This window comes from Delphinapterus leucas, chromosome X (genome assembly GCF_059928025.1).
Source record: "Delphinapterus leucas isolate spDelLeu-1000000601 "Yukka" chromosome X, BTC_Dleu_Yukka2, whole genome shotgun sequence".
NCBI classification, from domain to species: Eukaryota; Metazoa; Chordata; class Mammalia; order Artiodactyla; family Monodontidae; genus Delphinapterus; species Delphinapterus leucas.
In genome coordinates, this window is record NC_143150.1 from 33449362 (window position 1) to 33475983 (window position 26622).

General features: G+C 37.0%; 1 protein-coding gene across 5 annotated transcripts in view; it reads left to right on the plus strand.

Moving 5' to 3' along the window:
* Positions 1–235: 235 nt before the first annotated feature.
* The window catches only part of LRCH2 (leucine rich repeats and calponin homology domain containing 2), a 91534-nt gene continuing 65147 nt past the window's right edge, over positions 236–26622 (plus strand). For 3 of the 5 annotated variants that reach the window (XM_089904158.1, XM_089904159.1, XM_089904160.1), the window contains exon 1: positions 236–662. In XM_089904158.1, the coding sequence (XP_089760284.1) occupies positions 236–662 (427 nt within the window). The remainder of the gene's footprint in view (positions 663–26622) is intronic. The other 2 variants (XM_022556721.3, XM_022556722.3) reach the window with 1 other exon arrangement.

A 26622-nucleotide genomic window follows, 5' to 3' on the forward strand; every position in this document is an offset into this window, starting at 1 on the left:
ATTTGGGGGCATATCGCCAAATGACTTACAGTAAAGCTGGTGTCGCTTCGCAAGATTTTGGTACCCAAAGCAGCGGAACCGGGATTCAGCATCCTTCCTCTGATCACACGTTTCTTAAAGCAAGCATTCTGCGCGTTTGAACAGCGCCTCTTCATCCCCAACACCTCCTCCCAGCCCGCCCCCTAGTTCCTTCCCACCCTCTACCTCGCCCCCCCACCCCGCCCCCAGCCTGCGCATGCGTCCTAAGAACCCCCTACACTCGCGGCACAAGCTGAGAGTATTGTCGGGGGCTATTCTCTCTCCCAGGAACATGGCGGCGAGTCAGGGAGGTGGTGGTAACAGTGGGGGCGGCGGTTGTGGTGGAGGTGGAAGTAGCGGTGGCTGTGGCGCGGCCGGAGGGGGAGGTGGCGGAGCCGGAGTGGGAGGCGGCGGCGGCGGCGGCGGGACCCTGGTGGTGCCCATCCCGGTACCGACTCTTTTCGGTCAGCCGTTCCCCAACGGGCCGCAGTGGAACCCGGGGAGCCTACAGCCTCAACACACCGTGAGGAGCCTGGACCGGGCCCTGGAGGAGGCGGGCAACTCCGGCATCCTGAGCCTCAGTGGTAGGAAACTCCGAGACTTCCCGGGCAGCGGCTACGACCTGACGGACACCACCCAAGCAGGTGACAGGACGGGGAGGGGGAGGGGAAGCTGGGCTGAGAAGGAGGAGGTGGGGGGAGTGGGTGGCTGCGTGGCTGCGTTGTTGGACTCTGCTGGTCTGGGCGGGTGCGCGGGGGCGGCGAGACTGACAAAGTCAGAGCAGCCAGTTCTGAATGTGAGGGGAAGAGCAGGGAAAGGTGGGGGCGGGGGCGGGAATGCTGACTGAAGGGTGTATGGAAATCGGGTGGGATGTGAGGGGTGAAAGAGCATTATTGTTAAAGCGAGTTTCCCCAGTAAGGGAGGTATTGACACCTTCCTGAATGCACTGCTAACTCTCGTGGATGTTCCCATCTTTCCCGGAGGAAAAAAAGGCAATACATAACATCATAATCTATACATATTCTTTAAAGCCATACGTGCCTGCAAGAATGGTATATCCCTTTTCCTAGTACAGCAGCAGTATTGCCACGGTTTTTCTGTGTTTTTATTTTGTGTGTGTTTTAATCATCCTAGAGTATTCTTGCCTTCTTGTCAGATATGCCTTTAAAGACTGAGATTTGTCATTTTCCTGGTGTTGAGATAGTGGTGGTTAAATTAGTATTTGCTGCAGTGGAAAATTAAATCATCAATCACTTATGTGTCTGGTTTACTAGGGGAAAGAGTCCTTGTTCTGAGTTATGTTGGAGTCTTAATTTTTATTGCAGATATAACCAGAAATTTTAAGGGCATTTTTGAGAAACAAAATTAACTCCATTCTTCTTGGAGTTGTGGGTTAATGGTTCATCATTTTGGACAAGAAATTGGCTATTGTAATGTTCTTCATATACTCTCTGGTACTCTTTGTTGTGGATGGCATTTTTTGTTATGAACACACTCTCTTTCCCCTCTGCCTTATAAGCCAATGCCGATTATTTTAGGTGTGTTTTGGTTTGATGAAGGATTTTTTACTTTTCGTAATCTTTAAATTTGTTATTTATGTGTCTGTTTTTATTTGCTTTGCTGAAAGAAATCATGGACAGATTGATTTTAATAGATTTAGTGATTTTGAAGCAATATAGTAAGTAAATTCACTCATAATGAGAAGCAATAAAAGACCTCTTATTTTCAGAATAACACTGTTTCATTGTATTACGTTTCTAGATATTAAATCAAGGTGTGTGTTTGGGTGAGGGTGGGGAGAGGAGGAAAACCTAAAATTGAAGCCTTCTACCCAATTATTCTCTTAGGAATTATCCTAAGAACTAGAAATGTGTAATTGATCAGTGATTTTGTATTTTGGAAAGCATGTTTGAGTATTTACTCCTTCACTCTGAACAAACAGTATGTTCACATATTCATGATACATTGGCAAGATATTATACTACTTGGTATGTTCTTCAAAGGCATGAAGAAAAATGGTTTCAGACTGCATCATTATAGAGATATGTTGTTTTACTTGTTACCTATAAAAGATTTCTTTATCTATAGGACAAAGTTGAAGCATCCTCTCTTGGCATTCAGGGCTTTCACTGCCTGGCTCCAATTTATTATTGCCACCTTAACTCTTCAAATGCTCCTACATAGAACCCTCTGTTCCAACTAGGTCAGCTCTCTGTCCCTCAAATATAGTTTATGAATTTTTGCCTTATCTTTGTAGAAGGTCATCCACATGCACGAGATTTCCTTCTTTTCTCCACCTATTTAATGTTGTTCAAGCTCCAGCTTTTCCAAGATGCTGTCTCCAACTCCCTTAGTCCACAGCAGTCTCCTGTTTCTTTGAATTCCTGTGGTACTTATAGTCTTTACCACTTACCTGCTAGTGCTGGCTTTATTTTCTTTTTATGTTTTGCTTTCCCTGAGAAGATGGAGAGCTCCTTAAAGGCAGGGAAAGAGTCATATACTTGTTCAGTTTTCTCATTATATATTGCTTATATTGTACTTAATAATATTTTTCATAAATATGAATATCATCTTATGTGGTTATAACCACTGGCTTTTAAGGCTTCAGTTTGTTTCCTGAGGCAAGTTTTAACACAAACCAGAACCATATTTGTTCTTGGTAAAATTCATTCATCATAAACTTTATCAGTGCCTACAGTAACAGAGGACTTTTTGAGATAATTCCACCACATTTTACTTTTTTAAAAATTGAATATATGTTCCTTGTGGGAACACTTCAAAATTTAAAGGAGAAATCTGTGGGTGACTCATTTGCCATTCATTTTTGACCAAATTCAGCCATGAACTAATTAGGGACAATAATCTTATATGTAAAGAGACTAGTATTCATTATATATAAATGGAACTGAAGACAAACAGAGCACGTTTGAGATTATACATACATGCCGTACATACATACACATATACATACAGACATACAAATATGTATATACAGTATATTCTCTGCTTGATGAAAACAGTTCTGTTGATATTGTTATACTTAAAATGACTCAGTGGGATACTGTTTCAGTACCAAATTGATTAGACAGCAGTGGTTTATTGGGTTGGGGAGAGATTGGAAGAAGGGAAAATAGGTAGAAAGCTATTTGTTAATCTAGGTGTGAGGTGGTGAGAACCTAGGTTGAAACAAAATTGGATTAGAAGGGGAAATTGATAAATTTCAGAGGAAGGGAGAGGGCTTTTCACATTACTTTGCTGTTCCTTACATATACATAAGATGAAATAGACCTGTGGTTTACCACTTTGCCTGCATGTTAAAATCACAAGGGAGTGTGTTTTATTTTTTAAACCTATGCCTGGGCCCCACCCTAGACCAATTTAATCAGTCTCAGGGGCAAAGAGAGGGTTTTTTTGTTTGTTGGTTTGTTTTGTTTTTTAAGAATTCCCAGGTGATTCTAATGTGCAGTCAGGGTTGGGAAACTCTAAAATAGCTCATTTTTAGGCACTCAAGATATATTTATTGTTTGAGTGAATGAGAACATTGATAAAAGTTTGGTGACTAACCTAAAGCTACTTGTCAAGAGGGTCAAAACCAAAGCTAGGAACCAAGTGTTCAAGTTCTAGTTCAGTATTCTTTTTGATAGACTTGAGTAAAGCAGACCCATTTTTTTCATCATATTATGTCTGTAGTGACTAGAAACTTACCAGGAAACTATAATTTCTCCAGTTCCCTACTGTTGGATAAATTTGCGTTAAGAAAATAATGCCCCTAGAATATGTAGCAGCAAAATCTTGTTTTGTCTATTAATAGTCTTCCTGTGAGGAAAAGTGGATAATAGGTTGTTGATGGCAAAGTTTATCTTTGGTACCTTTTTATTTCTCTTTGCATTTCTGGTGTCTGTTCTTCTTCACCTGTCCCCTCTCTCCTGCCGCCCTCCTTATTTCTTTTTCCGTCTTCAGCTTCACTCCTCTTCCTTTGCTGGGATGGAGCTCAACGCTAAATAATTATGGCAGCCTTTCCAGGCAATTAACATTTAAAAGGGAGAGTTTGCCAATTTACTTGAATCTCCATTTGGTGGTTTGTGCTCGCGACCTTTTTTGAATTGATATGCCTTGCAGATACTTTTTTTTTTTTTTTTGGCCACGCGGCATGTGGGATCTTAGTTCCCGTGGAGTCTTAACCACTGGACGGCCAGGGAAGTCCCTCCAGATACTTCTTGATTAAAATACTCACCCATATAAAAACATAAAAATAGGGATCAGAAAGTTGGTTACCCATTTCAGGAAAGTAGCTAACTCTGGTTGTAATGTCTTATCTTTGCTGGTCTGTGGGTAGGTTTGGCAAGACAAAGGGAAATTGCCTAGAACTTTAAAAAGTCTGTCTGGATACTGTGATAATTTGTTGACTTTAAGAGAGCTTGGAAGTGATTTTAATGGCTAACCAAACAAATCCTGAAACTTTTCATATTTGACTTTGTCACCAGTGCTACAAATAAGTCTCAGTCTACTTGCAGCTGCTCCCTCTGCTTCTTCATACTTCTTTATGTCCATAAACAATAGGTCTGTGAAACAGATTTAGGAATTCTTTACATACATCAGATTGTGCTGTGTCCTGGTTAATCACGTGTTTTCCTGTAAACCTGGAGTCAACTCTAGTATTTCCTACATGTGCTGGTTCACCTCTTCAACTGTGGGGCATGGTGCATTGTATCGGCTTGTAAAATGGAGCCAGTTAAACTGTGCAGCATCTGATTTTGTAACATAGGTGAAGGCCATCTTAGCGCATTCGGTGGAATAACCCTGTGATTTTGTGGCCTGATTCAAATATCTGCCTTGCTTTATGTAATAAATATCTTACTGAAAAGTTGAATGTGAAGGACACTTTTGACGGTTGACTCATATTTTAATTGCTTCAGATTGAATTTGAATTGCTGAACCTTGCAGTGATTTATTTTATTCAGTGATGAATTCTTCTATAGCATAAATAGTTGCCCCTTAATTTCTTTTGCAAGTTCACACTTTAAAATAAAATGTTATCTTAAATTGGAGGGTACGTTTATCATTAAAATAATACCATTTATACAGCTCTTTATAAATTCTGAGCACTTTAATATATATTACCCTATTGTATCCTAATAATAACCCTTTGAGCTTTGTAGAGTGCATAGTAATTACTCTTTGTTGTTGAGAGAGGTTAAGTGATTTGCCGGAAGTTAAATGGCTAGTGTATGGCAGAGTGTGGATCAGAGGCTAGGTTTTCCAACTCTAGCACTATTCCAGTGTTATTTCCATTGCAACACTTTCTCTTCTTATAACAAAGCTACTATTAAAATAAACACTGTGCTAATAAATAGGTTATTTAATCTGAAAGATGAATGCTTATTTAGTTTCATAGATTATATAGTTTTTGTTTGTGGTGCAGTGTGTTTTGTTTTGTGCATGGTATTTGCATAGCTTGTCTTCATGCCCCTCTGTTGGTTTTAGAATAGATTCATTAAGCAAGCTTTTATTGAACTCTAACTTTGGAAACATGATCCTCGAAGGGTTTACAAACTAGGTGAATGTGTACAGTAATATATGTAACAATTAGAAAAGAGTTATAATATATAATGTTCAAAATTGTATGTTTTAATAAACTGTACAATTAAGTGATATGGAACTGGGGCATAAGGCTTAATTTTATTGGGGGTTAAGTTAGTTTGAGAAAGTTTCCTATAGAGTTAGATATAGCTGAATCTTGAGGTAAATGATCAGTATGGCATCAAGTTATGATTAAGCAGGAGGGACAGTTGCAGACTGTCAGGGGAGAAATTGCACTGATACGGAGTTGAGAATGACATTGCGTGTTAAGGGCAGATGTTAACTGCAGGTTCACTCTATATTTTCTCAAACATACTTGGAGGCTGAAAGGAGGGAACTAGTAGAGAGTTCAGTGTTAAGATGCAAGAGGGGGAGGGGGGATCTTCATGGAGTGGGTGGAAAGTTGTTAGCAATGGAAGGGAGGAGTTACCTGACTTTTGCTAAGGTGAAGGGGAAGGTAGATGTCTGGGGACATTATTGTCTTAAATTTTAATCTTAAGTGAGGCAGTGTCATCTGGGAGAACAAAGTTACAAGCATAGGAATAAGTACTCAATAGAGCAAAATGCTTTAAGGAGTCATTATGGAGAGTAAGCCATAGTTTAGAATTAGGACTGTGTTAAGCAGCTAAATTAGTTGCTTTTGAACAATATGAGCTTACGATGTTTTCTGAAAAAAATTGTATATACTGCATGACAGGTAAAAGAACAGAAATGGTTGATTGGGATACTTTTGAATCGGGGTTATAGTGACACTTGATTAAGTTTAAAATTTAATATTTTGATTATTTGTAACATAAACTCTGAAGCATTTATTTATCATCAAAAGCATGAAGATGTACAAGATCCAGAACCTCATTGACAGCATGAGAGATGATGTTAGGGACACTTCACAAATAAAAATAATTGAATACTTAGAGCATATTGATTTCCTGGGAGGTGATATTTAAGTTCCAAGGCATACAGAGAAACTTTGCAAAAGGGCATATCACTCTCCTAGTCTATCCCAGCAGTACACTCTAAGGGATACTTAAACTGTATGATGCTCACCCCCATCGTACAGAGGCTGTTCATCCTCATGATGTAGAAGGGGAAACCTTTTTCTTTTCTCTACACGTTGTGTGTATTTAGGTAGTTCTTGAAGCATTGTAACACTCTTATAATCAGTTTTCTGAAAAGTTTCAGAAAGTTTTCTCTGCTTCCCTTTTATAGGAAAAAATACCTTATACTCCAGGGAACCATTTAATGTAATAAAAGAAAACTGTACAAGTGAGTTTTATAACAATAATTTAAATTTGTGTTTAGTCTCACTTTAAGCTAGTGTATTCAGTCTGCTAAAGGTCTAACTTTTAATCTTTACATTTCTCCTGTTTCAAATAAATTATAAATTGATAGCATTCCACTTACAGAATACTAGTCAATGGACTGTAATGGATAATTAAACAATGGATATTGTTTCATATATATTTTGACCGCAAAATTTTTTTAAAGTTTTTTTCCAAATAAGAAAGTAAGTTCTTCCCTATTTGTGGACGTTGTTAATCTGTGTACTCTTATAATTTGTGACAGAGATTGTTGTCACTTTTAATTGTTTAAGTTCCTTTCAGTGGAATTTTATATATAATATTAGGGATTCAAGGTGACAAGAAACAGAAATAAAATAACTGTGCCATAAAATTTTATTTGAACTCTATTGAGACTAACCAATTCTAGAGCATTTGTGTATCTGGATTTCATTCAAAAATGACTTCTCTACATTATTATGTCCCTGAGAGACTCTAGAATGTGCAGCATAGAAATTTTCCCCTCTTAAAAAAGTAATTACAATATATAAATCCTTAATACTTTGAGCTAATTGGTTGGGGATGTCTGTGTCAATGAGAAATCAATTACTTTTAAAGATATTTATACATTAAAAATAGTAAATTGAACATAGCCATCTCCTTAATTTACCTTGATTAGTATGTAAGAATGGATTTGTCATATCTATTTTATGTAAATGGACAGGGTGATAAAGTTGCTGCCTTTAAGGAGCTTATGATTTCCTAGTGGTATAAAATAAGTACTCATGTATCTATTATATAGGCTAGATCAAGGTTTCAAGGAGTGGGGGAACTTGCCCCCAGGAGATACTTGGTAATGTCCGGGGACATTTTTGACTGTCACAACTTGGGGATATTACTGATATCTAGTGGGTAGAAGCCAGGGATGCTGCTAAGCATCCTACAATGAACAAGACTGCCCACACAACAAAGAATTACCTGGTCCAAAATGTCAGTGGTGATTGAGATTGAGCATTGCTGGGCTAGAGTAAGATAAATGTCTTAAGTGAAAACAGAGTGATGTGCAAGTTTGAAGAGGGAGCGGTGACATGATTGTGTTGGTAGAACATCAGAGGGGGCTTTATAATGGAGATGGAGGATGGGCTTTGAAGGGGGAAGGATCAGATTTTATACTTAATCATAAAAAGAGGATACTATATGAATATTGACATCCTAGAGTCTCTTCAAACTCAAAATGTCAAAAAAAGATCAACTTTTGTTATTGACCCTAGGCCCCCTGATCTCCCAGACCAGAAAGTTGGGAATTATTCTTGACTCTTCACTGGCCCTCACCCTCTATATCTGGTTAGGACCTAAGGCCTCTTGATCATAACTGTTTGAATAGCTTTCAGATCTGTTTCCTTCCTGTCTGTTCTCACTGCCATTGTTGTTGTTCAGGTCCTCCTCTCCTCACCTTTAACTGGACCTATCAACAGTTTTCCCAAATGATCTCTCTGCCTCATGTTCAGTTTGCTTCAAGTCCAATTAGTCTTTCACACTGTAGCTGGAGCACTCTAATATGCAAATCTGATTGTCACTTGTTGCTACTAAAACACCTTCGATCCAGTAAGCCAGCTCCTTAATAATACATTGCTAATTCCTTGTTTTGAACTTTACAAAAATGTGAAAAAGCTAATACATAACTCTGCTTTATATAGCTGGTAATTTTTATATTATATTACTTAATATTAAGTTGTTCAGATTCATCCAAATTGTTGTATGAAGCTGTAGTTCATTCTATTTTTTTAAAAATTATATATTTATTTATTTTATTTATGGCTGCGTTGGGTCTTTGTTGCCGCACACAGGCTTTTCTCTGGTTGTGGCGAGTGGGGGCTACTCTTCGTTGCGGTCTGCGGGCTTCTCATTGCGGTGGCTTCTCTTGTTGTGGAGCACGGTCTCTAGGTGTGCAGGCTTCAGTAGTTGTGGTGCACGGGCTTAAGTTGCTCCACGGCATGTGGCATCTTCCCGGACCAGGGCTTGAACCTGTGTCCCCTGCATTGGCAGGCGGATTCTTAACCACTGCGCCTCCAGGGAAGTCCCTGTAGTTCATTCTTTTTGGTGGCTCCATTATCTTTCATTGTGTGACTATAGTATAGTTTATCCACTGTCTCACTCCTGGCCATTTGGGTTGTTAACATATTTTTGCTCTTGTGAGCAGTGCTGCTATAAGCGTTATTATACATGTCTTCTGTTGTGCACGTGCAAGAATTTCTCTTGTGTTTATTCTTGGGAGTGGAATAGCTGGATTGTATGGTATGTTAATGTTCAAATTAAGGAGATAATGCCAACTGGTTTACAGTTTACCTTTCCATCAACCTCTGTAAGAGATCCTATGAATTCGTATCTCCTCCAACACATAGTATTGTCAGATTTAAACATTTTGGCCAAACGAGTTTATTATTTTTAATTTTTTTGGCTGCACTGAGGCATGCGAGATCTTAGTTGACCGACCAGGAATTGAACCCGCACCCCCTGCAGTGGAAGCGCGGAATCCTAACCACTGGACTGCTAGGGAATTCCCCCAAACGAGTTTAAAATGGTAGTTCAATGACGTCTTTTTTTTTTGTAGTATGAAACTATTTTTTTTAATTGAAGTGTAGTTGATTTACAATGCTGTGTTAGTTTCAGGTGTACAGCAAAGTGACTCAGTTATTTATATATATGTGTGTATGTGTGTGTATATATATTTTTTTTCAGATTCTTTTCCATTATAGGTTATTACAAGATATTGAATATAGTTCCCGGTGCTATACAGTAAGTCCTTGTTGTTTATCTATTTTATATATAGTATCTGTTAATCCCAAACTCCTAATTTATCCCTCCCCGCTCCTTTCTCCTTTGGTAACCATAAGTTTGTCTTCTATATCTGTGAGTCTGTTTCTGTTTTGTAAATAAGGTCATTTGTGTCGTTTTTTAAAGATTCCACATATAAGTGATATCATATAACATTTGTCTTTCTCTGTCTAATTTACTTCATTTAGTATGATAATCTAGATCCATCCATGTGGCTGCAAATGGCATTATTTCATTCTTTTTTAAGACTGAGTAATATTCCATTGTATATACATCTTTATCCATTCATCTGTTGATGGACACTTAGGTTGCTTCCATGTCCTGGCTACTGTAAACAGAGCTGCAGTGAACATTGTGGTACATGACTCTTTTTGAATTATGGTTTTCTTAGGGTATATGCCCAGTAGCAGGATTGCTGGGTCATATGGTAGTTCTGTTTTTAGTTTCTTAAGGAACCTCCATACTGTTCTCCATAGTGGCTGTATCAATTTACATTCCCACCAACAGTGCAAGAGGGCTCCATTTTCTCCACACCCTCTCCAGCATTTATTGCTTGTAGACTTTTTGATGGTGGCCATTCTGACTGGTTCGAGGTGATACCTTTCTTGGTTTATATTTCCCTGATCACCAGTTTCATTAACATATCTTCAAATGTCTTACCTACTTGGCCATATATGTTTCCTGTACTGTGAAATAATTTATTTTGCCCCAAATACTAATACTATACTAATCACTTGTCAGTTTTGTATATTGTATTTTCTCCTAGTTTGTAACTTGTCTTTTTTGCTTTTTAAGGAGTCATTTGCTGAACAAATGTTCTACATTTTAATACAGTCAAATTTATCAGTCTTTTATAGTCACTATTTTTTGTGTCTTGTTTAAGAATGTGTAAAATATATTCATGTATGTTTTTTACTAAAGGTTTTAAAGGTTTGTTTTGGGTGTTTCAGTTCCTCATCAATGTGGAGTTGATTTTTATGTATAGTGTGAGGTAGAGGTCCTATTTTGTATTTTAGTACATGGACCATCTTTTTCCAGATATATCCCTGCCTACTTCTTTTCTTTTTAACATTTTACTGAGATATAATTCACATGCCAAAAATTCACTCATTTAAAGTATATAGTTTATTGGTTGTTAGTTGTACACTCATCACTGCAGTCTAATTTTGGGATATTTTTATCACTTCAAAAAGAAACCCTATACCCATTAGCATATCCCCCCACCCCGCCACCAATCTAGACCTAGGCAACCTCTAACTTACTTTTTGTATTTATAGATTTGTTGATTCTGAACATTTTATATAAATAGATTCTTACAGTATGTGGCCCTTTGTGATAGTCTTCTTTCGTTTATCATGTTTTAAAGTTCATTTATGTTGTAGCATATATCAGTACTTCATTCCGTTTTATATCTGAATAATATTCTATTGTACATTTTGTTTGTCCATTCATCAGTTGATGGACAGTTGGGTTGTTTCCATTCTTTGGCTGTTATAAATGATATTGCTATGAATATTATGTAAAAGTTGGGTAGATGTATGTTTTCATTTCTCTTATACATGTAGAATTGCTGGATCATATGTTTTTTTTTTTAAACATCTTTATTGGGGTATAATTGCTTTACAATGGTGTGTTAGTTTCTGCTTTATAACAAAGTGAATCAGTTATACATATACATATGTTCCCATATCTCTTCCCTCTTGCGTCTTGGATCATATGTTAATTCTATGTTTGACATTTTGAGGAAATGCTAAATTGTTTTCCAAAGTGGCTGCACCATATTACATTTCCAGTAGCAGTGTATGAGGATTCCAGTTTCTTCATATCTTCAACAACACTTGTTGCTATCTGTATTTTTGTTTACAGTCATCCTAGTAAGTGTGAAGTATAATCTCATTATGGTTTTGATTTGCATTTTGCGAATGACTAATGATGTTGACCTCCTTTCATGTGTTTATTGTCCATTTATATATCTTCCTAAGGAAATGTCTGTTTAGATTCTGTCCACTTTCTAATTGGGTTGTCTTTTCCTTATTACTGAGTTATAAGAGTTTTTTTTTTCTTTTTCTTCTATACATAAAACCCTTACCCAAGTATATAGCTTGCAGATGTTTCTTTCCTAGTCTGTGGGTCGTCTGCTTTGAAACACAAAATTTGAAAATTTTGATGAAGCCCGTTTTATCTTTTTTTTTCTTATGTTGCTTGTGCTTTCTGTGTCATATCTAAGGAGCCATTGCCTAATCCAGGGTTATGAAGATTTACTCTTTTGTTTTCTTTTGGTTTTATAGTTTTAGCACTTACATTAGACATATTATCCATCTTGAGTTCTTTTGTTTGTTTGTTTGTTTTTCAATTATAACTTTTTTCTTACCAGTAAATACTGTATTTTACCCCTCAGGTGTGTTGGTACTTTTTTGTTTTTCCGTACACGGGCCTCTCACTGTTGTGGCCTCTCCCGTTGCGGAGCACAGGCTCCGGATGCGCAGGCTCAGCGGCCATGGCTCACGGGCCCAGCCGCTCCGCGTCATGTGGGATCTTCCTGGACTGGGGCACGAACCCACGTCCCCTGCATCAGCAGGCCAACTCTTAACCACTGCACCACCAGGGAAGCCCAGTACTTATTTTTTAAATTAATTTTTTTATTGGAGTATAGTTGATTTACAACGTTGTGTTAGTTTCTGCTGTACAGCAAACTGAATCAGCCATGCATATACATATATCCACTCTCTTCTAGACTCCATTCCCATATAGGTCATTACAGAGCACCTAATAGAGTTCCCTGTGCTATACAGTAGGTTCTTATTAGTTATCTTTTATATGTAGTAGTGTGTATATGTCAATCCCAATCCCCCAGTTTATCTCCCCCCTTTCCCCTTGGTAACCATAAGTTGGTTTTCTACATCTGTGACTCTTTCTGTTTTGTAAATAGTTTCATTTGTATCATTTTTTTAGATTCCACATATAAGCGATATCATATGATATTTGTCTTTCTCTGTCTGACTTAGTTCACTCAGTATAACAATCTCTAGGTCCCTCTATGTTGCTACAGATGGCATTATTTCATTCTTTTTTATGGCTGAATAATATCCCATGGTATATATATACCACATCTTCTTTATCCATTCCTCCATTGATGGACATTTAGGTTGCTTCCATGTCCTGGCTATTGCAAGTAGTGCTGCAATGAACATTGGGATGCATGTATCCTTTCGAATTACGGTTTTCTCTGGATATATGCACAGGAGTGGGATTGCTGGGTCGTATGGTAGTTCTATTTTTAGTTTTTTAAGGAACCTCCATACTGTTATCCATAGTGGCTTTGCCAATTTACATTCCCACCAACAGTGCAAGAGGGTTCCCTTTTCTCCACACCCTCTCCAGCATTTGTTGTTTATAGATTTTTTGATGATGGCCATTTTGACTGGTGTGAGGCGATACCTCATTATAGTTTTGATTTGCATTTCTCTAATAATTAGTGATGTTGAACATCTTTTCATATGCCTCTTGGCTATCTGTCCATCTTGAGTTCTTTGTGTATGGTGTGAGATCAGGGTCCAACTTTGTTCTTTTGCATATGTATATCTAGTTGTCCCAGCACCATTTCCGGAAAATACCTTTCTTTCCTCATCCAGTTTTCTTGTTACCCTTGTCGAAAATCAACTGACCATAAATGTGAACGTTTATTTCTGGACTCTCAATTCTATTCCATTGATCTGTGTATCTGTTCTTTTTTTTTTTTTTTTTTTTTTTTTGCGGTACGTGGGCCTCTCACTGTTGTGGCCTTTCCTGTTGTGGAGCACAGGCTCCAGACGCGCAGGCTCAGTGGCCATGGCTCACGGGCCTAGCTGCTCCGTGGCATGTGGGATCTTCCCGGACCGGGGCACGAACCCGTGTCCCCTGCATCGGCAGGCAGACCCTCAACCACTGCGCCACCAGGGAAGCCCTGTATATCTGTTCTTATCCTGGTACCACTCTATCTTGATTTCTGTAGCTCTGTATTAAGTTTTGTAATCAGGAGGTGTGAATCTTCTTCCAACATTGTTCTTTTTCAAGATTGCTTTGACTGTTTCGAGACCAATATGAATTTTAGGATCAGCTTGTCAATTTCTTCAGAAAGTGCAGTTTGGGATTTTGATAGGGGTCGTGTTGAATCTGTAGGTCAATTTGGGGAAATTTTACCATCTTAACAATATTAAGTTTTCCAGTCCATGAATATGGGATGTCTTTTGATTTATTTGTATCTTTAGTTTCTTTCAATAATATTTTGTTGTTTTCCTCAGTCTTTATTTTCTGACATACTATCATATAGAAAAAAATAGAATTTTTTCTTAATTTCATTTTTGGGATATTCATTGCTAGTTTATTGAAATATGTTGTTTTTTTTTTTTGTGGCTGCACCACGTGGCTTGTGGAATCTTAGTTCCCCGACCAGGAATTGAACCTGGGCCCTAGGCAGTGAAAGTATGGAGTCCTAACCACTGGACCCAAATATACTTGACTTTTTTTTTAGTAGACTTTATTTATTATTATTATTTTTAGTATTTATTTATTTATTTATCTATTTATTTAGTGGGCTGTGTCAGGTGTTTGTTGTGGCATGTGGGATCTTCATTGTGGCACGTGGGATCTTTCATTGCAGTGCTTGTTGCGGTGCACAGGCTCTTTGTTGCAGCACACAGGCTTCTCTCTAGTTGTGGCATGTGGGTTTCCTCTTCTCTAGCTGTGTCGTGGGCTCCAGAATGCATGGGCTCTGTACTTTGCGGCATGCAGGCTTTTTAGTTGAGGCATGCAAGCTCAGTAGTTGTGGCACACAGGCTTAGTTGCCCCACAGCATGTGGGATCTTAGTTCCCCGACCAGGGATTGAACCTGCGTCCCCTGCATTGGAAGGCGGATTCTTTACCACTGGACCACCAGGGAAGTCCCTATAATTGACTTTTACATAGTGGTCTTTTATCTTGCAACCTTGCTGAACTTGTTTCTTCATTCTAATAGTTTTTTAATGGATTCATTAGCATTTTCTGTATGTATGATCATGTCATCTGCAAATAGAGATAGTTATACTTCTTCCTTTCGAATCTGGATGCCTTTTATTTCAGTTTCTTGCCTAATCATCCTGGCTAGAACTTCTAGTACAGTGTTGAGTGGATATGGTGAGAGTGGACGTTCTTGTCTTATTCCTGAATTTAGGAGGAATGCATTCAGTCTTTCACCATTAAATATGATATTAGCTCTGGTTTTTTTCATAGATGCCCTTTTTCAGGTTGAAGAAATTCCTTTTTATATCTAGTTTTTTGTCTTTTATTGCATTAATATGGTATATTACATTGATAGGCTTTTAGCTGTTATATCCTTCTTGCATTCCTGGCCTACCTGCTTTTCAGTTTAGTCTCATAGTGTCCCAAAACTCTACATTCCAGCCTGCCAAATTCCATGCTGTTCCTTGAAAGTATCATGCTATTCCATGTTTTCATGTTATTTTTGCCCTTACTGTTGATGTCCTTCTTCTCCCTCTTTTCTGCCTTGTGAACTCCTGTTGATCTTTTGTACCCAAGATCAGGCCTTTCTTTATTACCTTTTCCCTTTCCTGCATCCTCTACATATAGGGATTACTCTATCCCTCTAATGTAGCTGCTGTGATCCTTTATTGCAATTAATATATTTCCCCTATTATAACATTCATTATCAATTTAATAACTTTTCCAGAAAAAGAGAAACACTACCACAATAAGCACATACATGGATTTTAGAAATGTTAACATTAGACGAAAATGTGCATTGTAAGATCAAAGAAATATGGTATTTGTTTACATTTCTCTTTTTATTGATTTTGGAGGTTTTTGAGTATAGTTGCTTTGTTGCCATTCCAACATTTAGTATAGTGTGTGGTACACAGTAGATGTTTAGCACATTTGTTCAATTTAGCCTGCTTCTTAACCCCGGGTGCCTTTTCAGGTCCCTCCACAGGTTGTCTCTTTCCTTTTCCACTATGTTTTCCAAATACTTCTCATGTATGTACCTGTTCTTCAGTCTGATTGGACTGCTTACTGTCTCTCTGATTTTTGTTTTTATTGTTTTGTTATATTATTTAAAAAAAGAAAAGCTATCAGAAAGCAAAAAGAAATAACAGCTTATTAATTGCTTCATAAGCAGAGATATGATTATTAAACTTTAACAGTTGCAAATTAGCTATAGTTTTTATATATTGTTATATTGTATCACTGAATATGTTTTTATTTTAGAATAGTTGACTGCTTTTAAATATTTAGGTTAACTAATAAAATTGATTTGTAAGTAATGTTTATGACATTAAATAACATGTTTGGCATTAAAATTATTATAAAATGTTTTGAGGATTAATCTGTTGTTTTAACTAATCCCATCTTGAAAATCATATTTGTAGATGAAGTCCAGGAAAAACTGTGAGATGAATGCCTATTTTGGCTTGGGTTTAGCAGATTTTCCAGTAGTATAGCTCTAAATTGTTTAAAATTATTTTCATGTGTCTTGGTCTAGTTTTCTCTTCTTACATTGGTCTACTGTCCTCCATTTGCCATAAACTCTCAGAAATAATTGCTGTATATATTTTCACTGCTTCTCTTGTAAAAAACCTCATCAACTCATGACTGAATGTTTTCTCAACATTAATTTATGTAATGTTGTTGCCTTAAAAGTCTTTCCATTATAGTCTGTTGTATACTTTTCTTTCAAATTGTTCTTTCTGAGAGTTTTGTTTATGCCACTGTTCCACTGAAGAAAAATGCTTTATAACATGATTTTTAATGACTGCCTAATAGTCTATTGTATGTATGCACCATATTTTATTTAATCATTCCTCTATTGTTAGTTGTTTAAGTTACTATTTAATATCAGTACATAGCCAGGTGCAGTTGTGCTCTTAGCTTTACATTGCTTCCCTCAAGAGGAGTTTAAACTCTTTGAGGGCAGATAACACTTTCTATACAAAAATACCCTATAGTGTTTGGTTGACTGCAGTGTCTCTCTGCAACAGTTGATAGTAAATGCTTGTCAAATTTCTAAACTTAAAATTATGGGAAGGAACATGATAATTTTATGTACTGACTTCTTATTCTATTTGTGTGACTATAAACTAGAGGAATGGCTTTGCCATGGTATCTTGGTGATCTTGCACATCTCCACATAGGCAAGGCTGAACCACAGTCTGACTCAAATCTTGGGGAAAGACTCTCTGATCCTCCCTGGTACATGGCAAGATAGATGACATAAGGTCATTTTGTGTCCACCTCCCTATCTTGTGGGAGGCTGCCTCAAGGCAGTTTATTATCTCCTTCCCTAATTCTGGTGAGACATGGGACATTCTTTCAGATACAGTTGTGAGTATAAAATTGCAAAGCAGCAGTCTAGAGTTGGCTCCTCCATGACAGAGCAACCCTCTGTGCATGTTGTCTGTTATTTGGTCCTTCCCTCCAGTTTGGTTTTGTCCTGTGGGACTAGGGACATGGGGAAGTGACACCATACAGATCATGCTTTCTCTGTGTTAGTAATAAACTGTCTGAATCCATTTGGTCTTATTGGTAGCTGCCAGTGTGCTGCTGTGTAGGAGCCACTTGAACATTTAAGATATACTAATGGGGTTTTCTTTGGCCTGGTTTGTGGAATTTGTCATTTCTTTGTAATTAGTTTACTGTAACTTGCTTTTAATTTCAGCATCCAATATTTAGTGCCTTGTTAAATAGCTCAAGTAAGGATGATCCTTGCTTCGTAAATACAGTTTTTTTTTTTTTTTCGGTACGCAGGCCTCTCACTGCTGTGGCCTCTACCGTTGCGGAGCACAGGCTCCGGACGCGCAGGCTCAGCGGCCATGGCTCACGGGCCCAGCCGCTCCGCGGCATGTGGGATCCTCCCGGACCAGGGCATGAACCCCTGTCCCCTGCATCGACAGGCGGACTCTCAACCACTGCGCCACCAGGGAAGCCCAATACAGTATTTTTTTAAGGGGCACAGTACACCGGCTGTAAAATTTGTCTTAATCTGGATACATCAAAGATGAAGCAGTTAGTTTTGTTTAGCATAGTAGCTTGCACTTGGGTTTTTTTGTTTTGTTTTGTTTTGTTTTTAACCCTCCTCCAGGACTGCTTTTGTTTTGGAATCCAAAGCCTACTAGAGTTATATTGGGAAGTCAGTTTGACATAGACTGTTCTTATGTTACATTAGACTTTCCTTTCTCATGCAGTAGAAATGTACTAAGGTATCATAATTAATGCAAATAAAAAGTATACTGTGTGCTTGTCCCTCAGTATCCATGGGGGATTGGTTCTAGGACCCCAGTGAATACCAAAATCCACAGATGCTCAAGTCCCTTATGTAAAATGGCCTAGTACAATTGGCCCTCCATATCTGTGGGTTCCCCATCTGTAGATAAGGAGGGGCTACTGTATAAACAGATCCATTTGATTTTCAGTGACTAGTTGACATTGACCTAGGCAGAAAGTACATCAACGTTAGATTAATCATGCATCAGTTCAGATATCTTAGAGATGGTCAAGGTGACATGTTTTGTTATCACTTACTTCATTATCAGACTAATTATAACAATTCAAATTGTATAGTTTTGGGGGTTTGCTTTATGAAAATAATTTACATGAAAGCATGATTTTTGACATTAAAACTTGCATACTTTCATAGTAATTTGCATTTTAAAAATTATGACATATAATATTGGATTAGCAATAAAACATCACAGCACAGTGGTGATGTTTGGTAGCGGGCCAAGTTGTGCCCCATAAAAACAAAATAATTGTATATAATACCGACTTATAATTAGCCTATAGCTGTCTGGATACATCATTCTTATGAATGAAATATATATGGTTAGAATTCAGTTTACATTCTGAAATATAATACTTTTAAAGTAGTATAATATTAATAGTGTTTCCTTATAACAGAAGCATGCTTGCTTATTGTAGAAAATTTAGAATATTAAAAGCATAAAGAAGAAAATACAAAACGCTCCTTATTCTACCAACCTTGAGTAAACATTAACATTTTGGTGTATTTCCTTCATACCCCCACACTCATCACCTTGTACATACATACCTGTCGGTCTTTGTATGTGTATATACTGAGTGTATAAAATGTACATTTTAAAATGAAACAATTGGCTCATACTGTGTATATAGTTTAATATTTTGAGTGTTCTAGTTTTTACCCTCTGAGCATTCTTATTTCCATATTAAGGAATCAAGTCTATAATATTATTTTTAAAGGTTGCGGGATATTTCACTTTGAGGGTATACTGTATTTTATTTAGCCTTTACCTATTGTTGGACATTGAAGTTGTTTCTCATATTCTACTCTATTAAATAACTGAAATGTACATCATTTTTTATGCATCTTTATTTGGTTTTAAAAATTGCTAGAGATTGAATTCTTGGATCAATGGGTATGAACATTTTTAAGGCTCTTGATTCATATTGGCAAATTTCCTTCTAGACAGGTTACCTCATTTTGAATTTCCATCAGCGGTATATGGGGAAGTGCCCAATTCAAACTAGCCTTGCCAACATTGGGTAATATCTTTGAAAACTTTTAAATTTGATGGGTGAATTATAGTGTCTTATTCTTTACATTTCTTTTGATTAACAGTGAGGTTGAATATATTTTCATATACATCTTGGTCATTGATGATTTTCATTTTTGAATCTGTTTATGTCCTTGGGCCAGGCTTTATCTATGAGTTGTTGTTATCATTTTGCTTTTTGATAGACTGCAGTTTTCCTTTTTATGTAGCTAAATCTAGAAATCTTTTCATTTGTGAATTATTTCTTTATTTGATGCTTTGAAAGTCCATCCCTCATTCTAGAATTGAGTGACTATTCACTAGAATGTTTTGCTAGTTTTTTATGATTCATTTTTTATGTTTATCTTTTTCTTCCATCTGGAATTTATTTTAGTGAAAGTTATGTGATGAGGCTCTAACATTTGTCTTTTGAAAATAAAAGTTTTTCAAGAACCACTTAATAATACTACATGAATTCAAAATGCCAAATTTATAGTCTAATAAATTTTATAGGGGTTGAAGTATAGTGTCATTCTCAAATATCACTTTGATGTTTGAATGTCATTATACTGCATTATTTCTTGGTGAAATTGAAACACTTTGTAGAATTTCCTACAGACAACTGTGCATAGAGCTGCCCCTCCCCCCTTAAAAAAAAATAAAGTCTTGTCCTTCCACGTGGCTTAATAGTTGTATGACTCACAGTCCTTTTCTCACTGAGCATGCATATAATCTACTCTCTGGTTAGCAGCTGTGGTTTCTCCTTGCAGCATCTGTTTTTGTTTGCCCCCTTGCTTCTCAAAGTGCCTGTGCTCAAAAGGAGCCTTCCATTATTGGTTGCTGCAGGTCACTAAGGTCTGCTTGTTATTGTTTCTCATAACTGTTGGCTTTAAAGCATTTTTTTCTTCACTTTTTCTAATATCTACTTCATACCTTTTTTTCCTCTCCACTGTACTTATGGTTAATATTTTAACGTCATGGAGTAGCTTAGAAATTCTTGAGCTGTACATCTTACTCATTCAACAAGGCTTTAATGTTATAGACTGACTTTTCATTATCTTTTCCTGAATGACAGCACAATACCCTTCTAGGGAATACTGAATCAAGAAATCACCTGTCTTTGCTGAGGGCATCTGTTGAAAGCAGATGCCAGAGCCATGGGGTTGTCATTTCCCATCAGGTTCCAACATCAGAGTCTAATACTTCAAAGACACTCTCCATTCTTGCATTGACAGACAGCTGTGGTGCCTCCTGTTTTCTTGTTGCTTTTGTTTCTAGTCCTAACACTTCTTGTAGATGGAAAAGTAGGTAAGGGAGCATTAGTATTTGAGAGCGTATTAATCAGATTTTACGTGCTGTAACTGCTCACATTTGAGTAATATCAGTTACTGAAGAGCACAGAAAATTTTTTTCATTTTCATGTTAGGAAATAAGTATTTTAGTTAGTTGATTTTATGCACTCTCCTAAAGACATAATTCTAGCATATATTTTCCATGTAATAAGAACTGAATATAATTGTCAATTTCCATCATTTTATTTTAGATCTTTATGAACATTATATATCATTAGGTACAAATTGATAATTTTCCTGTCGTTTCTTTTGCTTACTTCCTCTAAGGATTTTAGGTTGTTACAGAATGTTTACTCATTTTCAGTAGCTCTGAGATAATGAGTAGTAGTAATTAAGTGATTTTGGCGATCTTTTATAGGTAATCATCAGTAGAATTAGAATGTAATTCAGATACAGTCTAGTGCTCATCTACTAAATAACAGTTATACCTCATTTTTCAGCCTGTAGGACTTCTGTAAACTGTGAGATACACCCCAAGGATTATGAAATATTGGTCCCATCACAACAGCTTTGTAAAAAATCACACTTTTAGTTGAACTAAGTGGGGGTGATTTTTTTTTTTTTCATAGTTCCTTTCACTGAAGTGTTATTATCTGAGCCGATAATATTTGGTGCTAGGGTGGAACAATAATTGGGATTGCTTAGACTTGGTATCTGACTGGCTTTTAAGCTACCCTAACACGTAGTACCTAATTCATGGTGCTTAATGGAATTTTGAATGAGTGGCACAGCCTATGAGTCAAGTCAGAATGCTGCCTGGGAAATAAGAATGAGACTTGGATGGTGAGAATCAGAATTTGCCTGCCTTTGTCCCAGACTCTAAGGGCAGAACCACAGATAATTTGATGCTTATGATATTTAATTATTTTACTTTGTGTATTTTCTGTGGTGAGGCTGCAACTTCTGATCCTTGGTCAATAAGGAATGTACACCTTGGGAGATAATTTTCCGTGGGTCTCATGTTACTGCATATCTTGGGAGTGAGGCACTAACTGCCCTTTGTTCAGGACTATCTTTTGGAAGAAAGGACAATCATGCTTATTATCCAGTAAAATAATGTCTCCCTTCGAACAAAGTGCAGGCATGTGTACTGTCTATTATAAAAGATTTGGGTTCCCTCAGCTTAGACTTCCTCTCCTTTAATGTGATGTATTGTATGTGCAGGAATCCATCTATACCCATATATGTTGCCCCTGTGAGATTTGGGGGGGCAAGAGGAACTGATACAGACTTGCTGCTCATGCCACTTGCTGTGCTGTGAGTAATAAAGTCCTCTGACACGCAGGAGTCTCGTGCCTTCTGCCAGCCTCCATTCAACTGTGGTAGGCTAGCTTGTTGGCTGACAAGTAGGCTAAAGTCTCAGATCCTTTAGAGTTCTTGACAGGTACTCAGCCTATAAAATGTTACAAATCTTTTGAAGAAACTCCTTTACTTTTTAATTTTCTTTTTAATCTTTGTTTATTGAGTTGGTTAAAATATTGAAAAATTAATAAGGGTCCATTCTTTAAGGAGCCAAGAAAGCTATGTTTTGGCTCAGACTAAACAGTCCTGAAATGGTAAATTGGGAACAGCTGAGAGCTTTATAATGGTGTTCATTATTTTCTTAACTAAAAATTGGGGCTTGAAGTAAGATATATGTTCTGCTTCTTATTGCAAGAAGAAATCTAGGATATGAATGTAGTTAGGAGATTTAGAATTTCTCTGACCCTGCTTTGTGGTTCCAGTGGAACAGAATATTTGGAATCTGGGACAGGAAGTCACAATAGTGTGTTGGAGGAGTGGAAAAGCACACACAGAACATGGACTTAGAAGTCATATCTGAGTTTGGAACCCCTCTGCTGTCAGTTATTACTAGTTTTTTAACATTATAGTCATGCCATTCAATATGTCTTTGATTCGTATGTATAATGAGGAATAGTGGCTACCTCATAAGGTTGTTATGAGGATTAGAAATGATTATGCAAAGCCCATAGCCTTCTGACCTAGCATATGTGGAGGGTGCGTGTGCGCGCGCACACGCGCACACATGAGACAGTTGCTTCAGTTCCACTTAGGTTATTGTTGATGTGAATTTAAAGTTCTGATTTCAAATTATTTCTCTCCTTAACTGTCATGTTTCTTTAAGCAGAAAATTCTCTATCTCTGTTACTGATGAGTGTTTTCTAAAACACACATCATTGTTAGAAGTTTTTCCATAGGTGAAAATGTGACAGATTTTCAAACATAATCTGGCATTTTTTAAAAATAAGAGGGACTATAGCAATCTATATTATTATCACCCAGAGAAGCCTCATGTATCTTAGTTCGTTTTAACAATGTGTGACAGAAGTCATACAGCCTTTTGAACACTGAGTAAAATAAAACTATAATTAGTACAGTATAATAGTATACTTTCTGAAAGTCATTTTCTATATTTTGGCAGAAATGCTAGCTGGTGGGCCAAGAAATGCACTGGGTGACAGATGGACCCGTCTGTGGCTCTTGTGGCTGCAGCTTGGGAGGCAGCAAACAGATTTCCATTCCATCTGACTCCTCTCTTCCCTTCTCTAGCTTCTTTGACCTCTGAAGCTCAAGAGTGATACAGAACATAATTTAGATCAGATTATTTAAAATGATCTATTAATGTCTAACAGGCTCCCAGCAGTTTTACAAGGAGCGATTTGAAGGAGGCAGGAAACAGTACACAGCAGTCTGTCTACTGTTGAGTTATTGCCAATACTGCTTGATACGATTTTATAATAAAAACCAAGACAAAAGAAAAATAGTTCAGTGGTTATAAAGGCACTTATCCTCAAGGATACTGAGATATCACCTTACTGTTTAAGAAAAAAAATGTACAACTATTTAATTAAAAAATTTTTTGCAGGTATTCTCTCATTAATTCTGATTTTTGAGGAATCTGTTTATTTTCTGTGGCTGCTGTAACTAGTGACTACAAACTTGGTGGTTTGAAACAACAGAAATTTATTCTCTTATAGTTCTTGAGACCAGAAGTCCAAAATAAGTCTTTTGAAGCTAAAATCAAGGTTTCAGCAGGACCGTAAATCCTCTGGAGGCTCTAGCAGAGAATCCATTCCTTGCCTCTTCCAGCTTCTGGTGACTGCTGGCATTCCTAAGCCACATCACTCCAATGCCTGCCTCCATCTTCACATGGCCTTTTCCTCAATGTGTCTGTCTCATTTCCCTCTGTCTTCCTCCTATAAAGATACATGTGATGGCATTTAGGGCCCAGCTGGGTGATGCAGGATAATCTCCATTGCAGGATACTTAATTATATCTGCAAAAATTTTTACCCTATAAGCCAACATTCACAGGTTCCAGGAATTAGGACCTGATATCTTTGAGGGGCACCATTCAGCTTACTGCAGGAAGATAAGGAGCAAATTTTAATTTCCTTTTTTGTGTGTGTGGGAAAGGTGAAACATCTTTATAAATTTCTTTTCCCAAGTCCTACTTGTCCCCTAAGAAGGCAGACTTTAAAGCTGTTGTGAAATGAATCTCCCCATAAGGAGTAAATTAACAGTTTGTTTTCCATCTTTAGATGGAACTATATTAAATAAAATACCAATTTTGCATGTACTTCTTGAGTATGAATATGTTCTTTTTTAGTCATGTTATTCTAGTTGCCCCAGTGCATGTGTTCATTAAATGATTTTTAATGTTATAAAAACTTCCTTATGGTTTAATTGTACATCACAAGATACAAACTTAAATCAGAGTTAAATTTTATCCATTATATCTATGTAAACGTTAATTTTCACTTTTTTGAAGGAAAATATGAGATGCTGTTAGTGTGAGATCAAGAAATTAAAATACAGTTTTGTGTTATTGCCTGTCTTTGCCTCTATGGTTGTATTTTTCTTTTGCCACTCTTTCTCTGTTTACCCAATTCTTAGAAAAGATGTTTATACATATTTAAAATCTGAAAAAGCCTAGAACAAGATTTCCTTAATTAGAGGCTTTGTAATGGCTTCAGTTTTAATTTTAACTTTATTATGCTTTACTCAATTAAATTAGAATAATAATTAATTGTAATTTTAAGTGGTATTTACTAAATAAATATACTACCTCATTCAGAAAATAGTTTATGAATTTAATTAAATTCCCTAAGGGAACTCATAATATTATTATTATTTTTTATACAGTAGGTTCTTATTAGTTATCTATTTTATACACATCACTGTATACATGTCAATCCCAATCTCCCAATTCATCAGCCCACCCCACCCCACCCCCCGCCACTTTCCTCCCTTGGTGTCCATACGTTTGTTCTCTACAACTGTGTCTCTATTTCTGGCTTGCAAACCGGTTCATCTGTACCATTTTCTAGGTTCCACATATATGCATTAATATACGATACTTGTTTTTCTCTTTCTGACTTACTTCGCTCTGTATGACAGTCTCCAGATTCATCCACATCTCTACAAATGACCCAATTTCGTTCCTTTTTATGGCTGAGTAATATTCCATTGTATATATGTACCACATCTTCTTCATCCATTTGTCTGTCGATGGGCATTTAGATTGCTTCCATGTCCTGGCTATTGTAAATAGTGCTGCAATGAATATTGGTGTGTATATGTCTTTTTGAATTATGGTTTTCCCTGGGTATATGCCCAGTAGTGGGATTGCTGGGTCATATGATAATTCTATTTTTAGCTTTTTAAGGAACCTCCATACTGTTCTCCATAGTGGCTGTATCAATTTACATTCCCACCAACAGTGCAAGAGGTTTCCCTTTTCTCCAGACCCTCTCCAGCATTTGTTGTTTGTAGATTTTCTAAGGATACCCATTCTAACTGGTGTGAGGTGATATCTCATTGTAGTTTTGATTTGCATTTCTCTAATGATTAGTTATGTTGAGCAGCTTTTCATGTGCTTCTTGGCCATCTGTATGTCTTCTTTGGAGAAATGTCTATTTAGGTCTTCTGCCCATTTTTGGATTGGGTTGTTTGTTTTTTTAATATTGAGCTGCATGAGCTGTTTATATACTTTGGAGATTAATCCTTTGTCCGTTGGTTCGTTTGCAAATATTTTCTCCCATTTGGAGGGTTGTCTTTTCGTCTGGTTTGTAGTTTCCTTTGCTCTGCAAAAGCTTTGAAGTTTCATTAGGTCCCATTTGTTTATTTTTGTTTTTATTTCCATTACTCTAGGAGGTGGATCAAAAAAGATCTTGCTGTGATTTATGTCAAAGAGTGTTCTTCCTATGTTTTCCTCTAAGAGTTTTATAGTGTCCGGTCTTACATTTAGGTCTCTAAGCAATTTTGAGTTTATTTTTGTGTATGGTGCTAGGGAATGTTCTAATTTCATTCTTTTACATGTAGCTGTCCAGTTTTCCCAGCACCTCTTATTGAAGAGACTGTCTTTTCTCCTTTGTATATCCTTGCCTCCTTTGTTATAGATTATTTGACCATAGGTGCGTGGCTTTATCTCTGGGCTTTCTATCCTGTTCCATTGATCTATGTTTCTGTTTTTGTGCCAGTACCATATTATCTTGATTACTATAGCTTTGTAGTGTAGTCTGAAGTCAGGGAGTCTGATTCCTCCAGCTCCGTTTTTTTCCCTCAAGACTGCTTTGGCTATTTGGGGTCTTTTGTGCCGCCATACAGATTTTAAGATTTTTTGTTCTAGTTCTGTAAAAAATGCTATTGGTAATTTGATAGGGATTGCACTGAATCTGTAGATTGTTTGGGGTAGTATACTCATTTTCACAATATTGATTCTTCCAATCCAAGAACATGGTTTATCTCTCCATTTGTTTGTATCATCTTTAATTTCTTTCATCAGTGTCTTATAGTTTTCTGCATACAGATCTTTTGTCTCCCTAGGTAGGTTTATTCCTAGGTATTTTATTCTTTTTGTTGCAGTGGTAAATGGGAGTGTTTCCTTAATTTCTGTTTCAGATTTTTCATCATTAGTGTATAGGAATGCAAGAGATTTCTGTTTATTAATTTTGTATCCTGCAACTTTACCAAATTCATTGATTAGCTCTAGTAGTGTTCTGGGGACATCGTTAGG